The 24,181-nt window shown below is 39.0% G+C and overlaps 1 protein-coding gene across 2 annotated transcripts; it reads right to left on the minus strand.

Annotated features, from left to right (window-relative positions):
* Positions 1–899: 899 nt before the first annotated feature.
* LOC103141683 (serine/threonine-protein kinase LMTK2-like) lies at positions 900–23,712 on the minus strand. 2 transcript variants are annotated; one of them, XM_007557415.2, is made up of 15 exons: positions 23,174–23,712; positions 17,808–17,941; positions 17,569–17,722; positions 17,333–17,409; positions 16,987–17,105; positions 16,032–16,119; positions 12,455–12,585; positions 9,550–9,634; positions 7,777–7,898; positions 6,827–6,976; positions 3,746–6,716; positions 3,381–3,513; positions 3,072–3,302; positions 2,486–2,518; positions 900–1,306 (listed from the first exon to the last, which is right to left on the minus strand). In XM_007557415.2, exons 1-15 carry the CDS (start codon positions 23,277–23,279, stop codon positions 1,278–1,280), a joined length of 4,563 nt encoding a protein of 1,520 aa, XP_007557477.1. In that variant the 5' UTR covers positions 23,280–23,712; the 3' UTR covers positions 900–1,277. The 2 variants fall into 2 exon arrangements, with proteins under 2 accessions (XP_007557477.1, XP_007557478.1); XM_007557416.2 differs by lacking the exon at positions 2,486–2,518 and having other exon boundaries at positions 23,174–23,711.
* Between the last annotated feature and the right edge of the window lie 469 nt (positions 23,713–24,181).

Consider the following 24,181-nt stretch of genomic DNA (forward strand, 5'->3'; position numbering starts at 1 on the left):
CGCGGAATCAACAGGCACCATGATTAGACCCGGCGACGACAAAACAACGTCGTGCATGTTTCAACTAAAATAAAGCTTTACAAAAAAAATTATTTTTTTTTTCTTTTAAAAATCAATCAATAAATCAGCAATATGTTCCTGTTCTCGACTGTTTTACAGCTGAACCTCCCCTTCGTTAAGACTGATAATGATCAATAATAATGGCAATAACACCCTCAGCTTACTGCTAGTGCTCCTTGCACAAAGGAGCGTGCAGTGCGTCACCTCGACAGGCTGTTCGGTACGTCTGCAGTCCTCATCCTTTTAATTCAAATACTGCTACAGAAGGATTAACCGCAGAATGTCATCTCCTATCAGGAGGCTCATTAAACTCAACCGGAAGATAGAAGAAAAAGATCAAATAAAAGGCAACCACTGAAATAATTGCACAACATGAAGGAGAGAGAAAAAAAAAAAAACATTGATAAATAATTACATTTTAGATTTATAATTGTAGTTCTGCTGAGATCAAAGAGCTTATTTCTGTTTGGTTGTAGTGATTATTTGCCAGCTCTGACTTAGTTCATTAATTTAAAATATTTTCTCTTTTTTTTTTTTTTGGTGAGAGCAGGCAACAAAAGGAAACAGACACACATTTGGAATGTGCATGATAAGTCTTTAAAGCAGCACATTTGTCTTTTTTTTTTCCTTTTTTTTTTTTTTTTCCTTAATTGCACTCGACTGAAATTATACCAACAGAGCTGGACAGTTCGTGTGGTTCGGACCGGGACCAGTCCGAATGTCTGAAATCGGATGAAAGTCCGTTTTTTAGTGAAATCGCCAACTCCTCTGAGAACGGTTCTGCCTGAGGCGAGCGCTCCACAAACTGTCCTCATCCCAACATTCCCACAAAAAAAAANTTTTTTTTTTTTTGGTGAGAGCAGGCAACAAAAAGAAACAGACACACATTTGGAATGTGCATGATAAGTCTTTAAAGCAGCACATTTGTCTTTTTTTCCTTTTTTTTTTTTCCTTAATTGCACTCGACTGAAATTATACCAACAGAGCTGGACAGTTCGCGTGGCTCGGACCGGGACCAGTCCAAATGTCTGAAATCGGATGAAAATCCGTTTTTTTTTTTTTAGTCAAATCGCCAACTCCTCTGAGAACGGTTCTGCCTGAGGCGAGCGCTCCACAAACTGTCCTCATCCCAACATTCCCACAAAAAAAAAAAGGGGGACGGGCATAGCTTAATTCCTCAGTAGTGTTTACAGATAACGGTTCCTTCGTCTGTCGCCTTAGTCTTTTTCTCCATCCTCACTGCTTCCTGTTGGGAAAGAAACAACGAATGAACTCACAAGAAACATCCATCGGCGATCCTGAACCTGAACAAGATAAAGATTTCTGTGTTCAATGAAGCCAAAACAAGCTCCCATTTTCTTACCAGCGTCATTGTGAAGCTTAAAAATTATGTGACTATTTTACAGTCAAAAGACGTCAGAATGAGAAAAATGTGAATTAATATTTTAATTAACTATTATATTGAGATATGTAAATGCTTTTGTCTTGCACCTCGCCTTTACTCCTTTGGACATCAAATACACTCTTAAGACCATCATAGAAACATTATGCATCCAAATATTGTTTTAAAGAAAATCTATGAATCGCTATTACCTTCTGTTCACAACTTGCATAGATATTCATAAACCTTCTAAACTTATAACACCCTAAATTATGGTTCTAGTGATATTTTTGAAGAAAAACATTTATTTATTTTGCAACCTGGAACTTTTGCAGGGGTAATATCCGAGTCTGGAAGTGTCAAAGATCAGTAACAATTACTTTGACCAGGCTCATCAAAAAAAAAAAAAGAAAGCACACATGTAAGTTCAAATTTACAGTAGATGAATTTAAATAGTAGAAAACAATTAAAAAAATAACTTTTTGAAGGAATGTCAACATCATAAAATGGAACAAAAAATATATGACTGTCAAATCAGGCAATAGTGTAGAGTGGGATAATTGAACAGCAGAGAAGAAATGTAGAAGGGCTGATTTTTCTATTTAGGCATATGAGAGCATACAGACTTATGTGTATATATAACACATGTATAAATAACACAAGGAATTATTGCATTCAAAACTAATTGACTTGATTGATTAGACACAAAGGGGGCATGCAGTAAATGTATCACGCTGTTGTAATGCAGAACACAATCTAGTCAAAGTCTAGATTGTTTGCTTTATTTAAAAAAAGATTATCATTTTAAATCAGAGGTTTAAACATTACAATGTTGTATGATTGGGGTTCTTTTTATTGAAATCATTAGGAAACAGATATCAGTGTGATTGACAAATAGAATAATTGATCATGTGCAATTATCTTAATTGCTAAAAAAAAAAAAAAAAAAACACCAACTTGATTAGGGCTGATTAATCAAATCAATCGTGAAAAATTGATTATAGAAATAATCGTCAACTAATTTAGTAATCGGTTAATAGTTACCTGGAGTATACAGACTCCAAGAATGCACATTTGCTGAAAGAACAACAGTCAGAGTAGTAATAAAGTCAAAACTGTACAAAAAGATGCATACATTTTTTAATTTAAAATACAAAACCTTTCATTTATTCATTCAAAAACTAAACAGACATCTTTTTTTTTAGCATCAATTGCTACAATGATCAAGTGTTAACATTTTTATTTTCTTTTTTAAAAACTGTAATTACTTGTCTATGTGCATGTTTTAATGTATTTTTAACATCGTCTGAAAAAGGCTCAAGTGGTCAAATGAAAAACTTGCAGAATGTGCAAATTTCTTAAATAGAATTAAATTAACCGTCAGAATAATCGATTATTAAAATTGTTAATTCTGATTAATATTAAGTGCAATGGGATGGTACTCTCAGCTGGGTAAAGGTTTTATATTTTAGCTGTTTTAATTTTTGATAGATTTAGAGACTATGTATCAATTAATCAAATATGTAGCCTATTGACTAACAAATGGTAAAAACCTTGTATATAAAACTAATGATTGAGAAAAGATTTCATCTTTAAGTCTTCAAAGATGGAAGACTGATGCTGAACTTGCCTCCTTGTTCGATGTCGGAGTCGGTGAGATGCGTCAGGGAGAAGCTGGCGATGTTTGCCGGTGAAATGGAGAAACGCGAGTAGGTGGAGGAGCTGCTCCAGCTCGGCTGCAGCACGCGTCCGACTGACAGGGGAGTAGAGGACACGTCCTTAGAGACGGGGTCTTTGTCACTCTTGGAGAGGAAGGCAGGTCCGGGTGAGGAGAAGTCGTCGTCCCACTCAAAACCACCACCTGAGAGACGTCACAGAACACGTTAGCAGATTGGATTCGTGTTAATCGGTGACAGTGAATACCAGGTTTTCGCCTCACCCTCTTCATCTGTTGAGCTTTCAGAGTTAGCAAAGCGGTTCAGGTAGCTGGCTGTGGACACGGGGCTGCTGAGCTCTGGGGACTGACTGCTCAAACCAGACAAGTGGTCTCCCAGTTCCTTAGTGGGCGTCTCCTGCAACGCAACAGGTCAGAGAACAATTAATAGGACACAAAAGAGTGCTCCGCTTTTACTGGAACCTCTGTACAAGAAGTGTGACTGGCTTAAACTGTTCTAGCTTTTTGTAGTAACATTAAAAAAATGCACAAGGAAAAAAAAACAAAACGTTTAATTTCAGAACATTTATTCAGTGAATTTAAGAAAAAATTTTTAAAAAATTGCGAAATAAAATTTAAGTTGTCATTACCTGGTCAAACAGGTAGACTGTGACATCATCGAAGAACGACACCGCTCTCCTGGAGTTCTCTGCATTGTGCCTGGATGCAAACGAGGAAGACGGAGCTTCGATGTTCAGGTTGGTCGGTTTCAGCAGGCTCTTCAGGTTCCTGCCGCTGGTGTCGTCCGACACAATAATGGGCACGGCGTGCACGACTTCGTCCTCGCTGTCCTCGCTGGAGCTGTGCAGCTGATACGCGCGCATGTCGTCGTCGGAGTCCTCGCTGTTCTCGTCCTCCTCGTCGGCGTCGACGCCGTCTTCTTGTCCTTCTAAACCCGGACCGTCGCGCCTGCCCAGGTAGCGGCCCTCCACGTCGGGCTCTTTGATTTTATGACCGTCGTGGGCGTAGGTTCTGGTCAGTTTAGCGTGAACAGCGCCCTCTAGTGTCGGCTTTGTGGCGGGATCGGATGGGAGAAGGGACGTTTCCAGACCTTCTGTCGGACTCAGTGTTTCAGGAAACGAGTCCTGGTGATTCTCCGTTTCCGATTCTTTTCCATTGTGAGCTTCTGCCACTTCGCTTTTTAGTTCCTCTCTAATATCTGAAGTCGCCTCTAGATGCAGGTCCTCAACATCAACAGGTGCAGAGGAATCTTCTTGGGAAAATAAAGCATCAATATCTCTTTCCTTGTAAGCTTCCAGCATCTGACCTTCAGTGTTCCTCATCCATCCGACTTCTGTAGAACTTCCTGCAGTCGACTCCTCTGCCTTTTTCTCTGGTTCCGATTCATTATCCGAAAAGTAGGCGGAGTCTCTGTAGTTGCTACCAGTGAGTGGTTCTTCTGCAGGATCTCCGTGGTCTGGCCGGTGATCCTCGCTTGGATCCACACCGCGAGTTTCGAGCATACCCTCAGCCTCAGAGATGACTATTTTGGGGGGGACCAAATTGGTGGAAGCACAAAGCTCTTCCGACTCCTCTTCGATGGAAACGCCAACGTCATTTTTCACAGGGGAGCAGTCTGCGACGTTGGGCTGCGAGTTCCATTCGGGAGACTCCAGGTTCTCCGTCTCATAGCCGCTGTCTGATATTTTGTACGGAGGCTGAAGTTTATTTTGGGAGATTTGAGCTTTCAGCTCCTCCGCCTGCTCCGCCAGCCGATGAATGTCGAGAGAGTCGAGAGAATCTGGCGTTTCAGCTGAATTGTCCACCGTCGGGACGGTGGTGGACATGCTGTCTTCCAATAAGCTATCCTGGCTTATCTGATCCAAAGAAGGACCGGACACGAGGAGAGAAGATCTAACGAGTGGGTGTCCGTTAGTCTCCAGGAAAGATTCTTCCTGATCAGACAGATTTGTTTCCAGGTCTAGATCTGCGTCCTCAATCAGCTCACTCAGAAGGTCGTTGCTCGTTAGGTCATCGTTCTGTCCATTTTCAGAAGGGATTGTTTGAACTGGGAGATTTTCAGGCATTTCACTTCCTATGACCTTTGAGACTTCGTGGTCATCTTCAAGGCTGGGGATTTTGGCATCTGTGGACAAAGAGTCTGTAGTGGCACTGTCAGAGCAAAAAGGGATATGGCCATCCATACTGTTAGTGATGTGCTCAAACCTCTGTGAGGTAGAATTGAAACCGGAGTCTGCAGTCCTGTCTGAGGACTGGAGCAGAGTGAGGTCTTCAGTGGAAGAACCGTTACTGACTGGCACCTGGCTGTCTGTTTTGTCATCTGCAACCACTGTAATGGAAGGCACCAGAGTTTTATTTTCTATCAAAAACGGCCCCAAGTTGGTGCTTGGAGAGTCTAAAAAATCCCCTATTGAGGCTGTGCTACTTGTTGCAGGACTCAAATGTGTATCTGCTGTGTTTAAGCTGCCTAAAGTGTCGAGGTTGTCCCAGGAGTTCATCTTGAATGTTTCCTCGGGTTCGTGGACAATGCCCGGTAAGAGAAAGTTCTGCGGTGGATTTGAGAAGCTCGAGTCCTCTTTCATCAGGTTCTGTTCTCTCAGAAACAAAAAATTATCAGACAGTTTTTCAGTCTCCAGACGCCTCCTTGCATCCGTGTTTTCCTGCTCTCCTTCCATAGCAACCGGCTGGTGACAGGTGTCCCCCTCCTCTAAAAAATAGCTCGGATTTGGGTTCACGTCTTCGACTTCCAAAGCTTCATCAAGAAAAGGGTTCCCACTGCGCTCCGGGAGCTCCAGAAAGTTCTGCCTCCAGGAGGGGGAGTCTTCGTGCTTTGACCCCTCTTCAGTGAAAATGTTGGTGTGGTACGGACTGTCGTTTTCTAGAGATGACCAGATGTGGCTGTCTGGTAAATATGAATCCTTTGAGTCGATGCTTTGGTGGAAAAAGTCAGCATCCGTGCTCGACTCGTCCAGACGGACATCTTGAAGCACAACAAAGTCTTTCTGGTTAGAAGTGAAGCCCATGTCCTGTTCTGCGTTCTCAACGTCCCCGTCAGCGCTCTCGCCTTGCTCCTCAAGCTGGATATAATATTCATTCCCGTTTGATGACTTCTGCGAATTAAACACTGGGACAATCCCAGGAACTCCTAATGCAGAGTTCCCACTTTCAGCTCCTCCTGCCCTGGGTAGAGGATCGGGGAAATGAGCCTGGATGTCCTCCCTAGAAACAGGGAAGAACATGCTCTGGTAGTTTAAGGTAGTGTCCATGTCTGATCGGCCGTGGCTGCTGTCGTAGTGGTCATGCTTGGCTGCTTCCCAAACGTACTCGAAGCTGAGACCTTTGCTCGTTTCTGTAATGGTCAAAACTTCGTCTATCTCTTGTCGCAAAGCATCGTCGGCAAACTGGTCCAGGATCGGGAAAGACGAGTGGTTAGCAGTCTGTCGGGTGACGGGATTAGGCTTCAGTGCATCCCAGCGTTGCTCGAAATCTTCCTCCATGTCCTTCTGGCCTTGCATTCGCAGATAGATTAGCAAACGGTGCACTTCCTCGGCTGTGGCCCGCTTCTCAGGGGAGAGCCAGCAGAACTGCAACACCTCATACCTGCAGGTACAAAAAACAGATAAATCATTTAGACTTTCTCCTGACTTTATAACTGTTTTTCTACTCTATTTGGGAGGAAAATCTCTCAGACAATGGCTGAAAAGTCTCACCATCTGTCAGAATAAGGAAGCTCTAGTTGCGGTTTGAACAGTTTGACTTGTTGCTCCTTGATTACATGATGTAGAACCTCCCGGTCATGCAGGTGTGGGTACGGCTGAGTGGCATTCTCAAAAAGCTCCCATAATGTGACCCCCAAAGCCCTGCAAACAGAGGAAGAGCGGCAGCTACTGTTAGCCCCATAAAACACACTTGCTGCTCAGCAAATTACATGAACATGAAACAAATGCATTTAAATGAATGAGGTTACATAAAAACACTGGTAATTATTGGAAACATTTCCAAGTGGAGCAGTATTTAAACGACAAATTATTGCCGTCGCAGGAAAGGAAAAACAAGTTAATTTTTAACACGATACTATCTAGAACAAAGTATCATCTGCCATCTGTACTTTAACTCGCATGTTTGCAACACTTAACTGACTTCAACTGGACAAAAAGAAGTCATGTGGTCTTTATTAGGTTCTATATCCAAACTGGTATACAGTCTTTTTATTTATTTTATTTTTTTTACCAGGGTTGGAAATCTTACATAGGCCTGCCTGACGTTAGAAAATTTGCAACGTCGATAGTAAAGGCTAATATTGTAATAATATTGTCTATTATTCTTGTTCCTCTCTTACATCCAGCGTCAGGATCTGCTGCTTTCAGACTCCAACTGTGCAACTGGCTAAATATTACAATAACATGAAAAATGTAGGTTGATAACACTAGGAATAAAGTTGCAAACAATTACTTAAACTTCAAACAGTCCTTTGTGATATAAATATTGCACACACTGATATGCAATATACATTACAAACATTTTCATCCAATTCACTGAAGGTTTTAACAGTTTTTTCTAGAACTCGGAAGAAAGACGTGATCAACTCATTATCAGGCAGATTTTTTTTTTTTTTGACTCTTCAAAAGGTTTTTTTTGGTCAGCAGATATGTGTACCTACCACACATTGCTGGCCTTTGTCTGCTCCATCGTAATCACCCCCCCATGGCGCTCCGCCACCAGTTCAGGAGCCAGCCACCGCAGGGGTGCGAACACATCATCCTCCGTGATGATGTAATCGTCCTGCAGAAATGGGATTGTTTTAAACGTGGCATCACACAGATATGGATAACAGCCTAAACGAAAAGCATCGTAAAGAGCAGAGATTTAGCGACTGTTGAGGCAGCACACCCTGACATTGCCTCTCTGTTTTCTTACAGAAATAGATTCGCTGGGTGACCTTCCATCATGAGTATTAAATTCAGACAGCATAACTGCTGGCTAAGCTGTATTTCAGGAATGCAGTAGATCCAACTGCTGAGGACATATGCAGCACGTCAAGTTACAGAGAGGACAATCCGATTTCTGCGGTGAAATGTATCCCATGTCTGATCAAAGGGGACATTTGTTTCGTCTCAGACTGAACGCAGTTATTTTCTGTGCGCTCGCCTGGGTAAAAATAGCAGAGATTGAGATTCTTCTTCACTATGAAACCCAGCCAGGTTTTGATGTAGTCATGACAGCGATTTAGCTACGAGTAAAACACAAAAACTAAACCAAAGGATGAATGGTCCAAGTTTTGATTATCACATCATCTTCCAATAGGACCCACCAAAAAAAAAAAAAGCACATGTGTTTTTGGTATTTTATAGAGCACATTATCAGGGACTACCTACAAATAACTTAAAAACATTTGACAACAGAATACAACTATGAAATATTTAAACTTTGCAAAAACCAAAAGAATATCCACAAGTACATTCTCCTGAAGTGTATTTTAGGTCAGGCACATAGGTTGGTCACCCAATGAATCTGGATTATTCCTAAAAATCTAGAGATATTTCATCCTTTCCAATAACATTCAGAGTGAACAAAACTATATTTGCTGTGGCATCTCCTTTTCCGGCTTGGTTAGGGCAGCTGAAACATCAGTCGTTAAATTTTATGATGTTCAAATTCAAGCACCAAGTTCATGAAGGATGGGAACTTTTTGAAGATATTTTGTCCTTACACGATGAACTATACTGAAATATCACATGCCGAATTAACAAAAAGTCATATTAAAACAGAAAGTAAACATGCTAGCATTAGCCTAGCACTTCTTCAAACAACTGAGAAAATGTAATGTGGAGGAGAACCATGGGGAATTCCTTGGTTATATGTGTCAACTTGGATATAAGTTTAGGACTAAAGCTTGTTGGTTTTTCTTTGGGATGCCTTGTTAATACATATTAGCATTTTCACCCATTTTCCTCTCGAGTTGGAGGAGTGCATTTTGACCGACCTTTATAAACTGCTACTGGGATTTAAATAAAAAAAATTCTGCCACTGTCAAGGAAAGTACATGCGTCCTAAACATCACTGGTGTCTGGGACACAGTGACAAAAATAATGTAAATTATGCATTATAGATGAAATAGTGTTTTATTTAACTACATATTATAGTTCGGAAGAAGTTGTTTATACAGCATATTTGGGACTGAATCTTAGCTTGTCATGACAACTTCTTCATTTGTGAGGAATACTAATAAATTACATATGATCATAAACTCAAATTTCAGATAAGCAAAGACTATTTTGCAAACAGTATTAAAAAATCCAAGTGAACCTATGAAAGCTGTGTTTCTGTGAAAAGGAATGTCATTAGTTAGCATTAGATAAAAAAACAAACAATGTATGCAGATTATTACAGTAATTATGCACAGAGGATAACAAACCATGAATAATGTCCTTACTTTATATCTGTAGGGTCCGATTCCATAGTCTCCCACTTTAACTGTAAGATCTGAGGTCAAGTAGCAGTTCCTTAGGGCCAAATCACTGTGAGAACACACACACACACACACAAAAAAAGCATTAAATATTTACTAAGATCAATCTCGCTTCTTTCTTTAAGTGTCGGTTTTTATACAAGCTTTGCTCATCTGGTTGTAAGAGATTACCACGGAATGGTTCTAGAGGGGCCTCTCTCAAGAATCACAAATGATTTGGGTGCCCACAGGAATTCAGTACAAGTGGCTTCTCCTTTTCCCCCACTCTTCACATTAAACTCTTACAGGAGCTATTTTTTTTTTTTTGGCTTGGCCACAGGATGTTGCTTCTGGAGAGGAAACGGACCGAGAGCTTTTGTCGGTCTGCCAGGAGAGGGCGTCCAGCTCAGAGGTTCTGCACATTAAGCATTCATTCACAGAGAATCCAGAGGCAGGCTCCTGTTACTCTCTGCCTCACCGGCGTTCTTGGTACACAGAGTCCTTTTTTTAAACCACCCAATGACAGACGCTGTGGACACCAATATCCTTGTGCGTACATGCATAGCCTAGCTAACAACCTGTCCTGCAGAAACCTCTGAAAAGATAAATGAAGATGCATTTTGAAGCACTCCTGTCCTCCGCTGTTGGTTAACGTGTCAACATGTTAGTGACACAGTAAGGAGGGGAACAAGTTCAACTTGTTGGCCCTACAAGTCCGTTATATGGTGAAGAGGCGATCACTTCAATACCCATGAGGTATTTGTGGACTCATTCCAAAACCCAGCTACACTCTCGGGTTCAGCAATACTTGGGTCACTCAAATCACTTCTTGAAAAATAATATTAACCAAGTGGCACATTTTGAAAGAAAATTGTTAGTTTAGATGACAATTTAAAAAAAAAAAGTTACGGATGCCATCTTTTAAAAGTGCAATATTAAACAAAAGTGTAAAACAACATAACATGAAAGAAAAAATTACTAAAAAACTAATTTTCAGACATACATTCCTTGTAAATAATTTGGTGGCATTAGTGGTTGAGTTGAAAAGTCATTTTTAATCATGTCTAAAAAGCAAAAACATTTATGGAATAAAATATTCCCTCCACCCATCCAACACCTGACGATGCTTTCATGCAAAAACAAAAAGCTCATATGTGCATCCTAAAATCAAGATAAAAATTCAACTGATTGTGAATACAAGCAATTATTTTACCTATTCAAGCAATGTCATATTTATAGTTTTAAGAAGCCATTTCCAAAAGATTTGAGTTGAAAAAAGTCCAATGACAAAAACAAAAGATTCCAGTAATGACCAATTTTTATTTTCTTTTTGTTGGTCATTACTGGAATGATTTAATTATTTCAATCTTTGATTCAATTATTTCAAAAATGATTTAATTATTTCAATGTTAAGTTTCAGGGATTTCTTTTAAACTGAGCCAAATTTAAAGTTTCAATTGCATCATTTGAGCCAAACACGGTCACTTCTAGCTGGGAAAAAAAGCCCAGGATGACGACGGACAAATGTCAAAGTTGAAGTTTGAAATGGCAGCTGAAAAAACTAGCAGGTGACATAGTGCTGCCTTCTGTTGTGTAAAGATTATTTTTGGTTGAGAAATGTTTTGACTACAGGTGAAAGAGTTCTCGGCACTGGATAAATACGTTTAAGAATATTACTCCGATTGAATTTAATGTACACTGCCAAAGAGAAAAAAAGAAAAGAAAAGAAAAATATTGATTTATAAGAGATCCCACACTTAAAAAATTTAAAAATTTTAAAGTTTCCAAAAAGGAATTTATTAACGAGACAAGCTGCTGATTGAGTTTTGCTCTTTTGCACCTCCATTCTTATCCCTGCATAGCAAAGCTGAGATTTCAGCCTGGGACGTCGGCCCACACAGCACTTGTCCCGAGGGGTTTTGTGTCTGTGTTGCTGCACCAAGCGCTTACCCTCTTATATACAGTTTCATCAAGCTGTACACTGTGTCCTTTTTTTTAGTTCGCATAATGAGTTAGTTTTTTTTTTTTTTTTTTTAAACGTTTTGAGTTGAACCTGTCAAAGAACCATTTTCACTAGTGAAAATGAAACGAGTCAACGCTGAGGAAATCGTGTAGACCTCTCTGTGAGTTGTAACAAGGATTAAACCACAACGCCCAATATGAGGATATCCCTTTACATGCAAAGAGCAGAATCATCATATCCCTCTGGCAGCGGACAGCTGACACTGTGGCAATGCATTGGAGCTGTGTAATTGGAACCCTCAAAGCTTATTCTGAGCATGCAAAATAGAGCTGATGAGCTGAGCATCGTATGCTAGCCCCACCCCACCCTGCGATCCCCGAGTTCTTAACATCTCCCTGCACCCCTGCTGGCGGGGGTGGAGGGGTATGAGGTGGGGGAACCCAACCAGTGCTGGCTGTGGTAAAAATGAAAACGAAACGCGGCCGCTCCGCTGTACAAACCTTTTTTGGAGAACACCTGTACTCCTGAGACTGGTTGGACAGACAGCATGCGAGTAAAACTGACTGTCGGTCTACGTCTTCACAGTCATTTCCACCAACTTTTATGACTGTGTACTTACCACATGACACTTTAAATACCTTGTAAAATTAATTATTTTAGAAATCAAAGTAGCAAAACTTACTGATTAGGTAAATATTAACATATTTGAAGTTTGTTCTTTTTTTAAAAGCTCTCAAAATAAAAGTAAATAATCACAATCTTTAAAAACTACAAAACAATGCTGACACAGCTGCTGTCGCTGACAAAGTAAGCAATACCCTAAACAGTGGCTGCACAAAAAGAAAAAAAAAGAAAGAAACACATTGCTTTGCTTAGCGGATCAAAACTGTGTGCGCTTAATTAAGTGTTGCAGTTCTGAAGTGCTACCTGTGCAGGAAGTTGTGTTTGTGAAGGTGAGTGACACCAGCAGCAATTTCGCAGGCCATCCTCTGCAGCTGCAGCAACTCAGCGTTTCTCAACGTCCAATCCTGCTGAGACAGATAGCTTCGCAAATCCCCCTGCAGCAACAAGCAAAGACGCACACAAAGAGCAGTTAACCCATTCAAAGCAAACAACTGACCAGAAAGAGAAATATTCTGTAAATTATTTTAAAAAAAAAGAAAAAAAAAAGGCAAGAGATGCCAATAAAATGCAGTGTGCAGACGGTGCCACAAAGGGGCAGCAGACTCCCCGCTTCTTGTCTTTTCAGCACTTCTCACAGCCCAGGGTGAGACAGCCAAATAAGGGTAACACAATTCAGTGCTTCTCAGTGCTGTGTCACAGATTTATAAATAAGAGTGGTCTCGGTCAGATCGAGAAATTACTGCGTACTCATCTCGTCTGGACAATTATTCATCGCCAATACAATGAACTGGAAATATTCACATTCAAAATGATAAAGAAACTATTTGGAAAATTAACCCTGCGGTTTGCCGGAGCGGCGTGACGACAGAGCAGTGAGACGTCAATCATGTGGTGCACCGGGAACAAATAGTTAACCTCTGGGGGGTATGCCAAAGAGTCAGTAAATTTGACTTTCAACAAGCGCTCAGGCCCAGCCTCGTAGCACATCTGTGTCTGTCATTCATTAAAGTATAACAGAAAGTGACTGCCAAATCGTCAATGTGTTATTGTGTAAACTCCTTAACACTTACTTTGGGGGAAAAAAAAAAAAAAAAAAAAGCCTGCTAAAATGTGCAAAACAGTCGGTTTAAGAGAAATTCCCTTAAATTAGCTAAACATGCAAATATATTTACTGTTGGAGTTTACATGCTAACGTTTACAAGGAGTATCTTTTGCAACAAGCTGTCTAGTTCCTTTAAAATCAGTCATATGAGCTCAGTTCTAAGTATTAATTGAGTTTACTTCACGATTACACACTTTTCTTTGTCGGTCTGACACATAACTCTAATAAAACACATTGAATTATAACGTGACAAATATGGAAAATCGTATGTTCGCCTTTGCTTGGCTCTGTATACACAGAAGATCCAGCAGGGCTTTCGTAGAAAGTCTTAACTCTAAAGCTGCATTCAAAGTATATAAACGTAGTCGTTTGTCTACCTTCACTTGTGAATCTTTAGGAGTAGGTTATGAAGTTTGTGTTCCAGGAAACATGCTACTAACAAAACAATAAAAGTACAAGCATGTACTAAGTTTAGCTTAGCTGCTACAGTATCCAGTTACAAAAATGAACATAAAAATGAATTCCAGGTATTTTCTGAGGCAACTCGGGATGCCATTTTGGAGACTTGAAGGTATTTTAGAAATTACCGTAAGCCTATTTGCAGCGTCTACCTAAGTTAATAGATCACCGAGGGCTACCGGGAAATGTAAGCAATCACGAATCAGAAGGTCAGTTTTGAAATGGTGACTAATTAAATTATACCCCAAGATTAAAAAAAAAAAAAAAAAAGCAATTAAGAGATTCGCTGATAAATCAGCAGTTAGTGGATTTGAGTTGATCAGAAACTGAAAAAATCTATTTAAAATTTATAAACCCAAGCACTATGAGGTTCTGTAAACAACATTCTTTGGTGTGGGAGTTGTTACAGAGTAAAAAATATGACTCAAAATTGCTTAAAAATAAAGTATGTAGAAGAACAAAGATGTAGGAAGATGTTTGAAAAGAAACTGCATCTTAAAAGATGTTGAGGAATTTCTGCATGGTATTCAGACTGCTAAAGAATGGCTTCTTCCCCTGGCTTCTTTTAGCCTAACTTTTAACATGATTTATTATTGATAACAATAAACTGTGTGGACAAATTTTAAAAGCCAAACTCGGGTGCTGCTTGCCTCACGGCATGAAACACGGAGGCATTTTTGACAAACATCCCGACTCCTGGCCGCAAACTTAAAGATCGTCACTCAATTGACATCACTTGATATTTTAGAGCCCACAGCAACAGTTGTTTGATGTATTTTGATGTCCAAATGCTTTGAGTTTGGGTTACCCAGCATGGTTGATGTTGAACAGAAAAAAAAAAAAAAAAAACCCATCAATCTACAGCTTGACAGAAGAAACATCACACTTGATTGGGTTTTTTCAGGATTCAACTTGTTCACAGCCCAGCTGTAGGGTCAAATTTCATGTTTGGACATCTAGATGATGACTGATGCAGCCTTTAAGTAGTGAGAAGACAATTTTACCTTAAACACTAACAAAGAACTTCAGCTCTTTGACGTTAGATGCCAACTGAATTCACTTAAAGAAAGAAAATATGCAGAGTGCAAGTCCAGCTCCATCTTGAAGCAATGACAAATCTTTATCCAGCGAGGGATAACGAGTGTGCACATCACTCAGTTGTGCTACCCTCACACATTATCACCCTCAACATACAGGACCTACTCTTCCTCTCCCTAATGACTTGTGGCAAGTTATTCACCTCGACTTATTTCCATGTGCTGTCAGAGGGATTACTGGAGCTGGCTGAGAAAGACCACAATGCCAGAACTTATGACTTATGCCAAGTGTGGGCAGCTGACAATACCCCGGCCCAAATGAGATGACGCAACCCCTGGCCAGACAAATTCAACTGGACTCGGCTTAAGTCGTTAAACGGGTTGGAGAAATGAGAACAAGAAAAAAAAGAAGACATTTGATTGTATTAATTTAGCAGACTACACAGCCAGTAAGCAACCCAACAAACGCCGACAATACATCAGACAAATGGGATGTTGATCTACCCCCCCCGCCTCCCTCCCACCCAAAAAAAAATAAAACAGCCAAAACGTAGCTTTCCCACAAAAAAACAAAAACAAACAAACATATGGGTTTGTTTGTAACCATTACTGCACGTTTCTTTAGCTACAGCTTCGTTTTCTTAAGAATTCATTCAACAGCTGCCAACGACCATAAAGGGTTGGCCGTAAAAATGCACAAACACAGCAACTGGTAGAGCTGACACCAGAGGAGCGTAAATGGAGCCTGTTGCTTTACTGGGTGAGGTGGGAATGTGAGAAGTCCAGGGCTTACTGTAACTATGTAACTGGCTGAAGGAGGGGATTGGAGAGGGAAGCGAAGGGTACTCCCCCAAGTTTGTCCAGGCTCCGTTGTGCGCTCCGTGAAAGACGTGAGCAAATGACCATGAGGACCAATGAGGGAAATCAGTGTGTGCAGTAGGTGGGAGGTCCAATTTGGGATTAATATGTTAAGCTTTTAATCTACATGGTCCAAAACAGCAGTCACTTCTGAGAATTTGAACAGTCCTTGTTATTATACAAGCTCAAGAAAACGCTTCAAAATGATCAGTTAATTCACTTTTTTTTTTTTTTTTTTTATATATATAATGAAGCATTGGACAAAAGTAATCACACAAAAAAATCTAAAGACAAATGTCAAAAAAGAAAAAAAAAAAACTTCAATTCAAAAATGCATATTTATCTGGATTTTATCTCATTTAGTTGCTTTCTTTCTTTAGTAACTAACTTATTTATGACGACCAGAAAGCACATCTTCACTCACCATTTCACAATACTCAAACACAAGCAGGAAGGGGATGGCCTCGACGCATTGTCCGAGGCACTGGAGGATGTTTGGATGCTGCAGCACTCTGAAAACAACAACCAAACACAAAGGGTTAAAAAAAAAGTCTCATTAATAAGGCTAGAAAGAAAGGAACAAAGAAAGAAGCTGTACAGCTTTATTTTGTGTTTTCAAATGTGATAAAATATTGTGCAATGTATAGAAGAAAAGGCAGAGGGTGCTGCCAACACTGGTACTACTGTTCAAATATGGACAAAAAGACAACATAATCAGTAGTTTGGTATTTAAAATTAAAACTGTTGATAATTTGTGATGATTACTCATTGGGTTTATAATAATAGCGCATTTACTGAAATTTATTGCATACACTTTCCATGCGATTACATATTTTAAAAAGGGTACAATCTTAGGATTTAAAAATGACTTCAAGGACTCAGTAGCAAAATGTCATATTTATGAAAAATCAATAAATCAATTTTCAAGGGGCACATATGATTATCTTTAGACTAGAAGTATCTTACTCAGCCTCTGAGGCTAGAATCTTTAGTAGAAGCACATATTGCATGAATAGAAGATCTTTGAATATGGAGGAGTTTGTTGAAGTAGCAGCTTCCCCTCTGTTTTGATATAACTTGTTCATGATTTGACAATTATTTCTTGAGATTAAAGCTAAGAAATAGTGATGGATACTTAAAAGAATGGCGTTTGTTTAATTTCATAAATCTTCAATTTGTTTTAAACATCGAAGAGTTTTTTTAGATGAAGTGAACATACTGTATTCAACTGCATGAGTGAAGTGAAATTATTTTTGTTGATCAACACGTTTGTGTGATCACTTTTAATAATAATAATAAAAAAAAAATTTGCACATTAAAAAAAGAGCCAAAATCAACAAAAATGCATTGTGTTTAAAATGACTACTTCGTTCATCTACCTGTATGGATCCCCCTGCTGCAAAAAGTCATTCTGCTCCTTAGCACTGGCATTTGCTTTCAACTCCTTTACCACCACTCTGGCTCCCCCAGGGTCTGTGTATATTTCACTCAACAGGACCTGACAGCAAATAAACACAAGCTAAATAATTAGGGGTCCTGTGAAACGAGCAAACATCAACTGAGAACATTTACATTTTATTCCCTGTATTACCCAACTCCCTACCAAATACATTAATCACCAATTAGCATGAAAAATGCTGCCTGCACAAAAATAAGAAAAACAGCAGGATAAAATGCTAAGCTCAAACTTTAAAAAAAAAAAAAAACAAAAAAAAAACATCCTACCTGACCAAACCAGCCATTTCCAATCTCCTGGATGTAACTCAAACTGTGGCGTCCTACTTTGAAACCACTTGATGATTCTGAAACACCAAACAGAAACCAAATCAAAACTGACTGTACACAAGTTTTATTGAGAAATGCGTTTCCAAAAAGGGTTGACAAAGTTCAAGTAGGTGTAATGTAAAGAATTTAAGCCTGGCTTTGCCAGTATTTGTGTTTCTGCTTATTGCTTATCTGACCTGTGATGCTGGCCAGAGGCTGCAGATGCGGGGGTCCTGGCAGTGGCACGGGAGACACAGCGAGGGTGTAAACCTCAGCCGGAGACTGCATAGAAGGCGTGTCCTCTGCTGGCGGAGTGAAGTCGATCTCATCATCAAAGTGGTCCTCAAACTCCTGCTCAAAGGAGAAATTAATTAATTAATTAATTAAATTAGGAGGAATTGTGCTCTTGTGACAACCTGCCAGCCGCCTCTCTCACCTTGAAGTCGATCTCTCTTTCCTTGCAGCAGGTCATGCAGTTCACTAGCACCACCACCAGAGCCACAAGCACAACTAATGACACGATCAAGGGCAGGTAGAGAGACACAGGCAAAGCGTCCCCTGTGTGTCCATCTGAAATGACAAAAATGGATAAAAGAAATGAAAAAAATAAATAAATACATTTTTGGCTGTAATAAAAAAAACAAAAAAAAAAAAACAGAGCATCTAACAGCAGTTTTTATCTAAATCTACCCACAACAAAGGTTTGCTTAAGACAAACAAAAATAGACTGATCATCTGATCACGAAACTCCTGCAGCTCAGCCGCCCGACTGCACGCAAAAAAGGCAATGTCAAACCAAAACACTGTGCAGTGCTACATACTTATATTTCTAAGTGCACATTATCCACAAACATAAGAACTGTCGAAGCTTTTAGTCCCGACCATCCGGCTTCTGGTTCAGAGACATTCGGAGAGACAGTTGTGGGGGTGTCCACACGGGCCCATCAGCAGCTGATGGTGCAGCAGCGGTGACAGCAGGTGTGGGGTTTCTCGAGCGAGGATGCTGCTGGCCTAGCAATTCGACTGGCAGCTTTAACAGCAGCCTTTCAGCCCACCCGCTGCACTTCTCAGCCTCTAGACTGCAGCCGGGCCCGCATCACAAAAATCAGCCTTTTCCATTTTAGCACAACTGGTAAAAGAAATTTCAAGCATATTATATACACACAGAGGTGAATCTCAAAATACGACAGAAAAAAAAATTTAAAAAAAATAAAATTTTTGATATGACTTGGAAGACGAACGAGTAGCTGTTACAGAGGTGAATATTGTGTGTTTACCTACATCCCTGCACAAAGAATTTATGTATTTAATTTGATTTTTTTTTTTTTTTGTGATACTGACAGACCAACACAAAGTAAGGGAGGACTGAAAGAAAACTATACATGGCTGCATTTATACAAACAGAAACCTGAGAAGTGTGGCTGATTACCACCAGTGGAGTCTGGACTTTGATTAAGCCAAACATGATCTAATCCATACTTCACTGTTAGTCCCAACTCTTTTTCAGACAAACAGATATTTTGCAAGGTTTCATCCATTTACCCATGAGCTCCTCTACTTGTCCTTAAAAAAAGTAACATTTGTTAGTTTGTAAATATTTTAAATTTAGTAAACATAAATAAAAAAATAATAAATAAATAAAAAACAGGCACTTTAAAAGTCAGGAGTGCCATCTATTATTGTAAAGCTTTAAAATATTCATGTTCAACTAAATAAATGTTTAATTGGAAAGTACTTTTAAATGTAGCAATTATTTATTTCCTAGTTGAAATGCGATTATAAAAATGCAATGATTGTTGCTCAATTACTTTAACTTAAGAATGAAAAACTGCAACTCCGTTTAAAAAGAGAAAAACAACAATTAGCTCATGTTACGCTTTAGTTTTAAACAGTTGCGTAAATACTGACACTGTAAAGCGAGGGTACTTTATTTAACTTTGTACTCTGAGGTTCTAAATTCTAAAAAAATAATATTTTCGTGAATGGAAAACTGTTCAGAACAGACCCATCCTTTCACATGCTTGCTACATCCCATGGCTACAGGACATAGGATTTTAATGTGGCTATATCATGTATTTTTTTTTAAATCCTTTTTTTCTATTTTTTTTTTATCGTTCATGTGTAATATTCTAATGTTCTAAGAAGCTGAAACTGGGATTGTTACCTAAAACAAATCATCCTCGTGAATCACAGACAAGTGCATGCTAGTATATGACACAGTCTCACTTTTTCAATAGCGTTACCGCAAAGAATTACCGTTTCAACGATATCTTTACTAGACTCAAGCACCTTTAACATCATAACGAAAGGCAGGTCAGCTAGAACGTTAAACCAGAACATTGTTTTCATAAGCATAGGAATTACTGGATTATACTTCCAATTGAACCTGTTGAACAAGACTGCGAAATGGATACTGTGTGAATACTGGATGGTAAAAAACAAATGTATACAATTTCTAAATGGCTCTTTAATGTCACAAAGGATTACATTCAAAACAACCTAGTGGAAAAATTGCCTTAATTGTAGGAAGGGTTTCAGTGCAAACACCCTGTTGTGTCTTCCAGCATAGCAACAAGTGACAAGGAAGTCCAGGACCCCCAGAGATGCTACAGCAGCAGTCAACAAGAGCCGGGTCGCTGCCCCTCCGCATGGGATCACTTCTTCTTTATTAGGTTTTATTTGAGTCATGGGTTCCTATCATGATTTGACAGAGTTCTAAGACAAAGATGGTTTTTCTAGGACCAACACTGTAGGGAGATGTCATGTCTTATTTCAGCTGTACTGCATATTTCAGTAGTGATTCTCACAGAGGAGAAGCTGACCCATTTTTTTAAAACAGACTTTTAAAAAAAAGAAAAAAAAACTGCTTACTGCTAAAAATAAATAAATAAATAAATAAATAAATAAATAAATAAATAAATAAATAAAAATAAAAGGATGTCGGCAGAGAGCAGAAAACTGCACTGTCAGGCTGGTTCAGGATTTGTCAGTCTGGGATCAGCTACAATAAATCAAAAGCAAAGCCCGTGTTACCAGAGTTAGCCGGGTCATTCTTTTCAAGACATTATTTTCACAGAGTTGTGTTCAGTCCAAATATTTTTCATGCTTCTGTTGTCCAGAAAAATAAATAAATAAATAAATAAATAAATAAATAAATAAATAAATAAATAGAATGACAGAAACCTGGTTGGCTTGTGGTGATGTCAACATCAATTTGACTCCGAGCCATCCAAAACAATGCCCTGGCAGCAATATGACAGACAGACAGGCCTGAAACAAGCCTCACTGACTGACTGGTGATCAAGCAACAAGATAACCGGGCAGTGAAGGAATACAGCCAACATTCCCTGTGGTAAACATGTCAGCATGAGCTGGCTTCGCCCCAAAACGAGGCACAAAAATCTATAACTGTACTTTTACTTTACACTAAAAGGACCAAACAGGTCACTAAGGCAATACATTTGCTAATGAATACCTAAGCCAGCAGTTTTAATTATTTTTAAGTGCATCCACATCCATGTTCTTCAGCTAAATTCAAACTGTAACAATGAAGAATTATGGACTTGTACCGTTTAATTTATGCACCGGTTGGTGTAGGCCAAACAGGAGTGGCGAGGGAAAGGTTGTGGGTGATAAAACCATAAACAGCGGGCTCATACTGCAGCCTTTCTTTCCTGTATGCTACATTATAACTGAGCAAACAACACTGCTGCTAATCATTGATAGGGGCTGATAAGATTAGAAAACATTGCGGTTACACATTACAGGTCCACCGTTTAACTTTTTCACATTATTTATATATATATTTTTTTAATGCGGTATTCTGAGAAACTGGAGGGAATGGGACTGATGAAAAATTACCGACGTAATCTAGAAAACACTGAAATTACTTCCTGAAACTAGACTCATGGGATTCTGAAGATGACCTGTGATTTTCAATCTATTTGACTTATCCGCTGAATATACAAATCACTATAAAATCTGCACAAGTTTACAGGTTTTGGATAGAATATAACTTGAAAAGGAGAGTCATGATGCAAGCAAATTAGCACATGAAGAGATAGCAAAACATGTATTTCATAAATAATTTAATAGACAACAGTCATATGATCTCACTCATGAAAAGACATGTGATGCAGGTAAACTATCCTCAGTGCTATAAAAGTTGAAGTGATTATTCTGGAAACAGTTTAGCCAGGCTGGTAGGCAATCATCAACTCAACTCTGCAATAAATCTAGACAAAAACGGGTCAGGATATAGAAACATGGGATTGTTTAATAGCGCACAAAAAAATGAAGGTGCATACCAGAATCAATTTTGGATGACTAAGGTCTAAATTTAGGAAAATGTGTAAAATGTTTTCATTTTCAGAATTTTCTCAGTCAAATGGTGCTACTTAAGCAAATCAGTGTCATCGTAAATACACTGATCAATCCACTAGGTTTAAAGCCCAGGAACATCAACAAAGAATGACTTTCCTCTATTTTGGTGCCATTACTAACCTTTGCTAAAACTGTGTTTAGTTGTCGTTTGTATTTGGGTCTTTCCATCTTCAGTTTTGTGTTCAGTTGGTGAAACGTAAGCTCAGTGCAATATTCCACTTCTTCACCTTTGAAAATAACCATTTTGCTTTCACAGTATATGCTTAGTTTGCACAGTAATTCAACTGTATAATAAAACACCCAATAATTAGAGTGATGGGTTACCATCTTCATATTATCGTGCAATTTAAAAGGCAAGGCAAAACACACAAACTGTGATCAAACTGTGGCATCTCCTCAAAAATAGCTTTTAATCTGTAATTGCAGGAAGCAGCTTCAAGGGTTTTATTTTTACATTTCAAGTACAAATAAGCATATAATTCACTACCTCATATGATTTTATTCCAATTTAACATTGCAAAGGTCATCTGTAAAGTCCAAGCTGCCAAAATGGTGTTTAGATGAGAAGATATTTTTTTAAAGGACAAACCAAAAAGTCTGTTAATGTTTTAAAACTCATATGACAGCAATTTACTGGTGTGACACATCAGTGAATAAATATATCATAAGCCCACAAAACGTCCAGATCAGATCTAAAAATTGAAAATGATTTATGTATTCATTTCATATGCTGTAATATCTTAGTTTGTAAGAAAAATGTCAGCAGGATGTATTTTTGTTTCAACACAGACTGATGTTTGAAAGATGAATGTAGTACAATCTCCAGTACTAATGAAATCTCTTGAGTGACCATTACAAATCATTTAAAACACCATAGATGTTTAAAATTTCAACCTTATTTGCTCTTTCACGTTAACGTGAATGTGTGATAAACTGCTATTGAAATGTGAACATATTGGACGAGATCTATACTAACATCCAAGAATTTCCCTCACAATAAAGCGACTTGCTGTTAAATAGATAGCAGAGGTAAATGTATCCAATTATAACGTGTGCTTTCCCTTAGGGGAGAGATTCGGGGAAAGTTTGTTTATGATTAGCTTCTCAGGTGGTCAGTTAGCCAGGTCGTGACTTTCACTTGATTGTGTCGTTCTTGCCGTAATTTTGTTTAAATATTTACGGGTTTGTTCAACCACCGAGTAAAACGGTTTCTTTTTTAAACCATTACCCGCACACTGCCCAACAATCTTCACAAATTACCAGAGAACAGTTATGCTGGCGTTAGCTTTATAGTTGATCATTAGCAGCAGGTAACCATTCCAGAAAATGATAGCTGGTAGACATGTTTACGTATAAACACAAAGTAAAGAAAACCATATACCATTCATTTGTTAATAAACTCGTCTTCAGGTGCCTTACCTGTTTTGCGAGTTTCCCGAAGAGGGAAAGCTTCAGAGAGCCAACATCCAGACAGAAAAATCCAGGTAGCCAGCAATAACACAGACCCATGGCGTCTCTCCATCATCCAAGTTTAGCTAACGAAATGTTAGCCAACTGAAACTGTCCTAAATAAACGGCTGATATAATACCGAATTACGTGATTTAAACATTGATTACCAATTTACTGTCAGTGTAAGCTACACATAAGAGCACATTTTGGGGCTGTTTTAGCCAGATGCTACTCGCCGGGCTAACTAGCTTGAGCTAGCATGTCGAGGCTAGGAGTTTCAGCTGACGACAGCAAACGCAACTCCGACATGAAGCGTTCCGTTGTCCATAGAGACCAAAAACAGCGGCCACCTTTCGCGAACTGTCATATTTGATGAAAACGTCCAAGCCTTATTTACATAAACATAATCTCAGAAAAAAAAAATCAACAGCCCCTTGGTATCATGAAACGCCTCTCCCCCAAAGCGCCATGTTCCTGTACATCACAGAATAGGGGCGTAAAAATCCATGTGACTGGCAGTTACCTAAACCAATCAAAAGGAAGAATGCCTTTAGCTTGTACTTGTATGGCCAATCAGCGTGTAGTTTTCTTATCAGTCAAGCGAATTCACTGATTTGTATCAAAGCAGAGGAAAGTCTTTTACTCCCANAGACCAACACAAAGTAAGGGAGGACTGAAAGAAAACTATACATGGCTGCATTTATACAAACAGAAACCAGAGAAGTGTGGCTGATTAGCACCAGTGGAGTCTGGACTTTGATTAAGCCAAACATGATCTAATCCATACTTCAATGTTAGTTCCAACTCTTTTTCAGACAAACAGATATTTTGCAAGGTTTCATCCATTTACCCATGAGCTCCTCTACTTGTCCTTAAAAAAAGTAACATTTGTTAGTTTGTAAATATTTTAAATTTAGTAAACATAAATAAAAAAATAATAAATAAATAAAAAACAGGCACTTTAAAAGTCAGGAGTG

The sequence above is a fragment of the Poecilia formosa genome, unplaced genomic scaffold (genome assembly GCF_000485575.1).
Source record: "Poecilia formosa unplaced genomic scaffold, Poecilia_formosa-5.1.2 Scaffold88, whole genome shotgun sequence".
In the NCBI taxonomy this organism is placed as follows: domain Eukaryota; kingdom Metazoa; phylum Chordata; class Actinopteri; order Cyprinodontiformes; family Poeciliidae; genus Poecilia; species Poecilia formosa.

Bases quoted from the DNA above. Each gene is read 5' to 3' on its own strand.
- LOC103141683 (XM_007557415.2), bottom strand. From the start codon at position 23,279: ATGATGGAGAGACGCCATGGGTCTGTGTTATTGCTGGCTACCTGGATT. The intron at 2,519-3,071 runs GCAAGTTCAGCA...TTGTTCTTTCAG, and splicing joins CTCCGACATCGAACAAGGAG to CAAATGTGCATTCTTGGAGT. The intron at 1,307-2,485 runs GTAACTATTAAC...CTTTCCCAACAG, and splicing joins TTGGAGTCTGTATACTCCAG to GAAGCAGTGAGGATGGAGAA.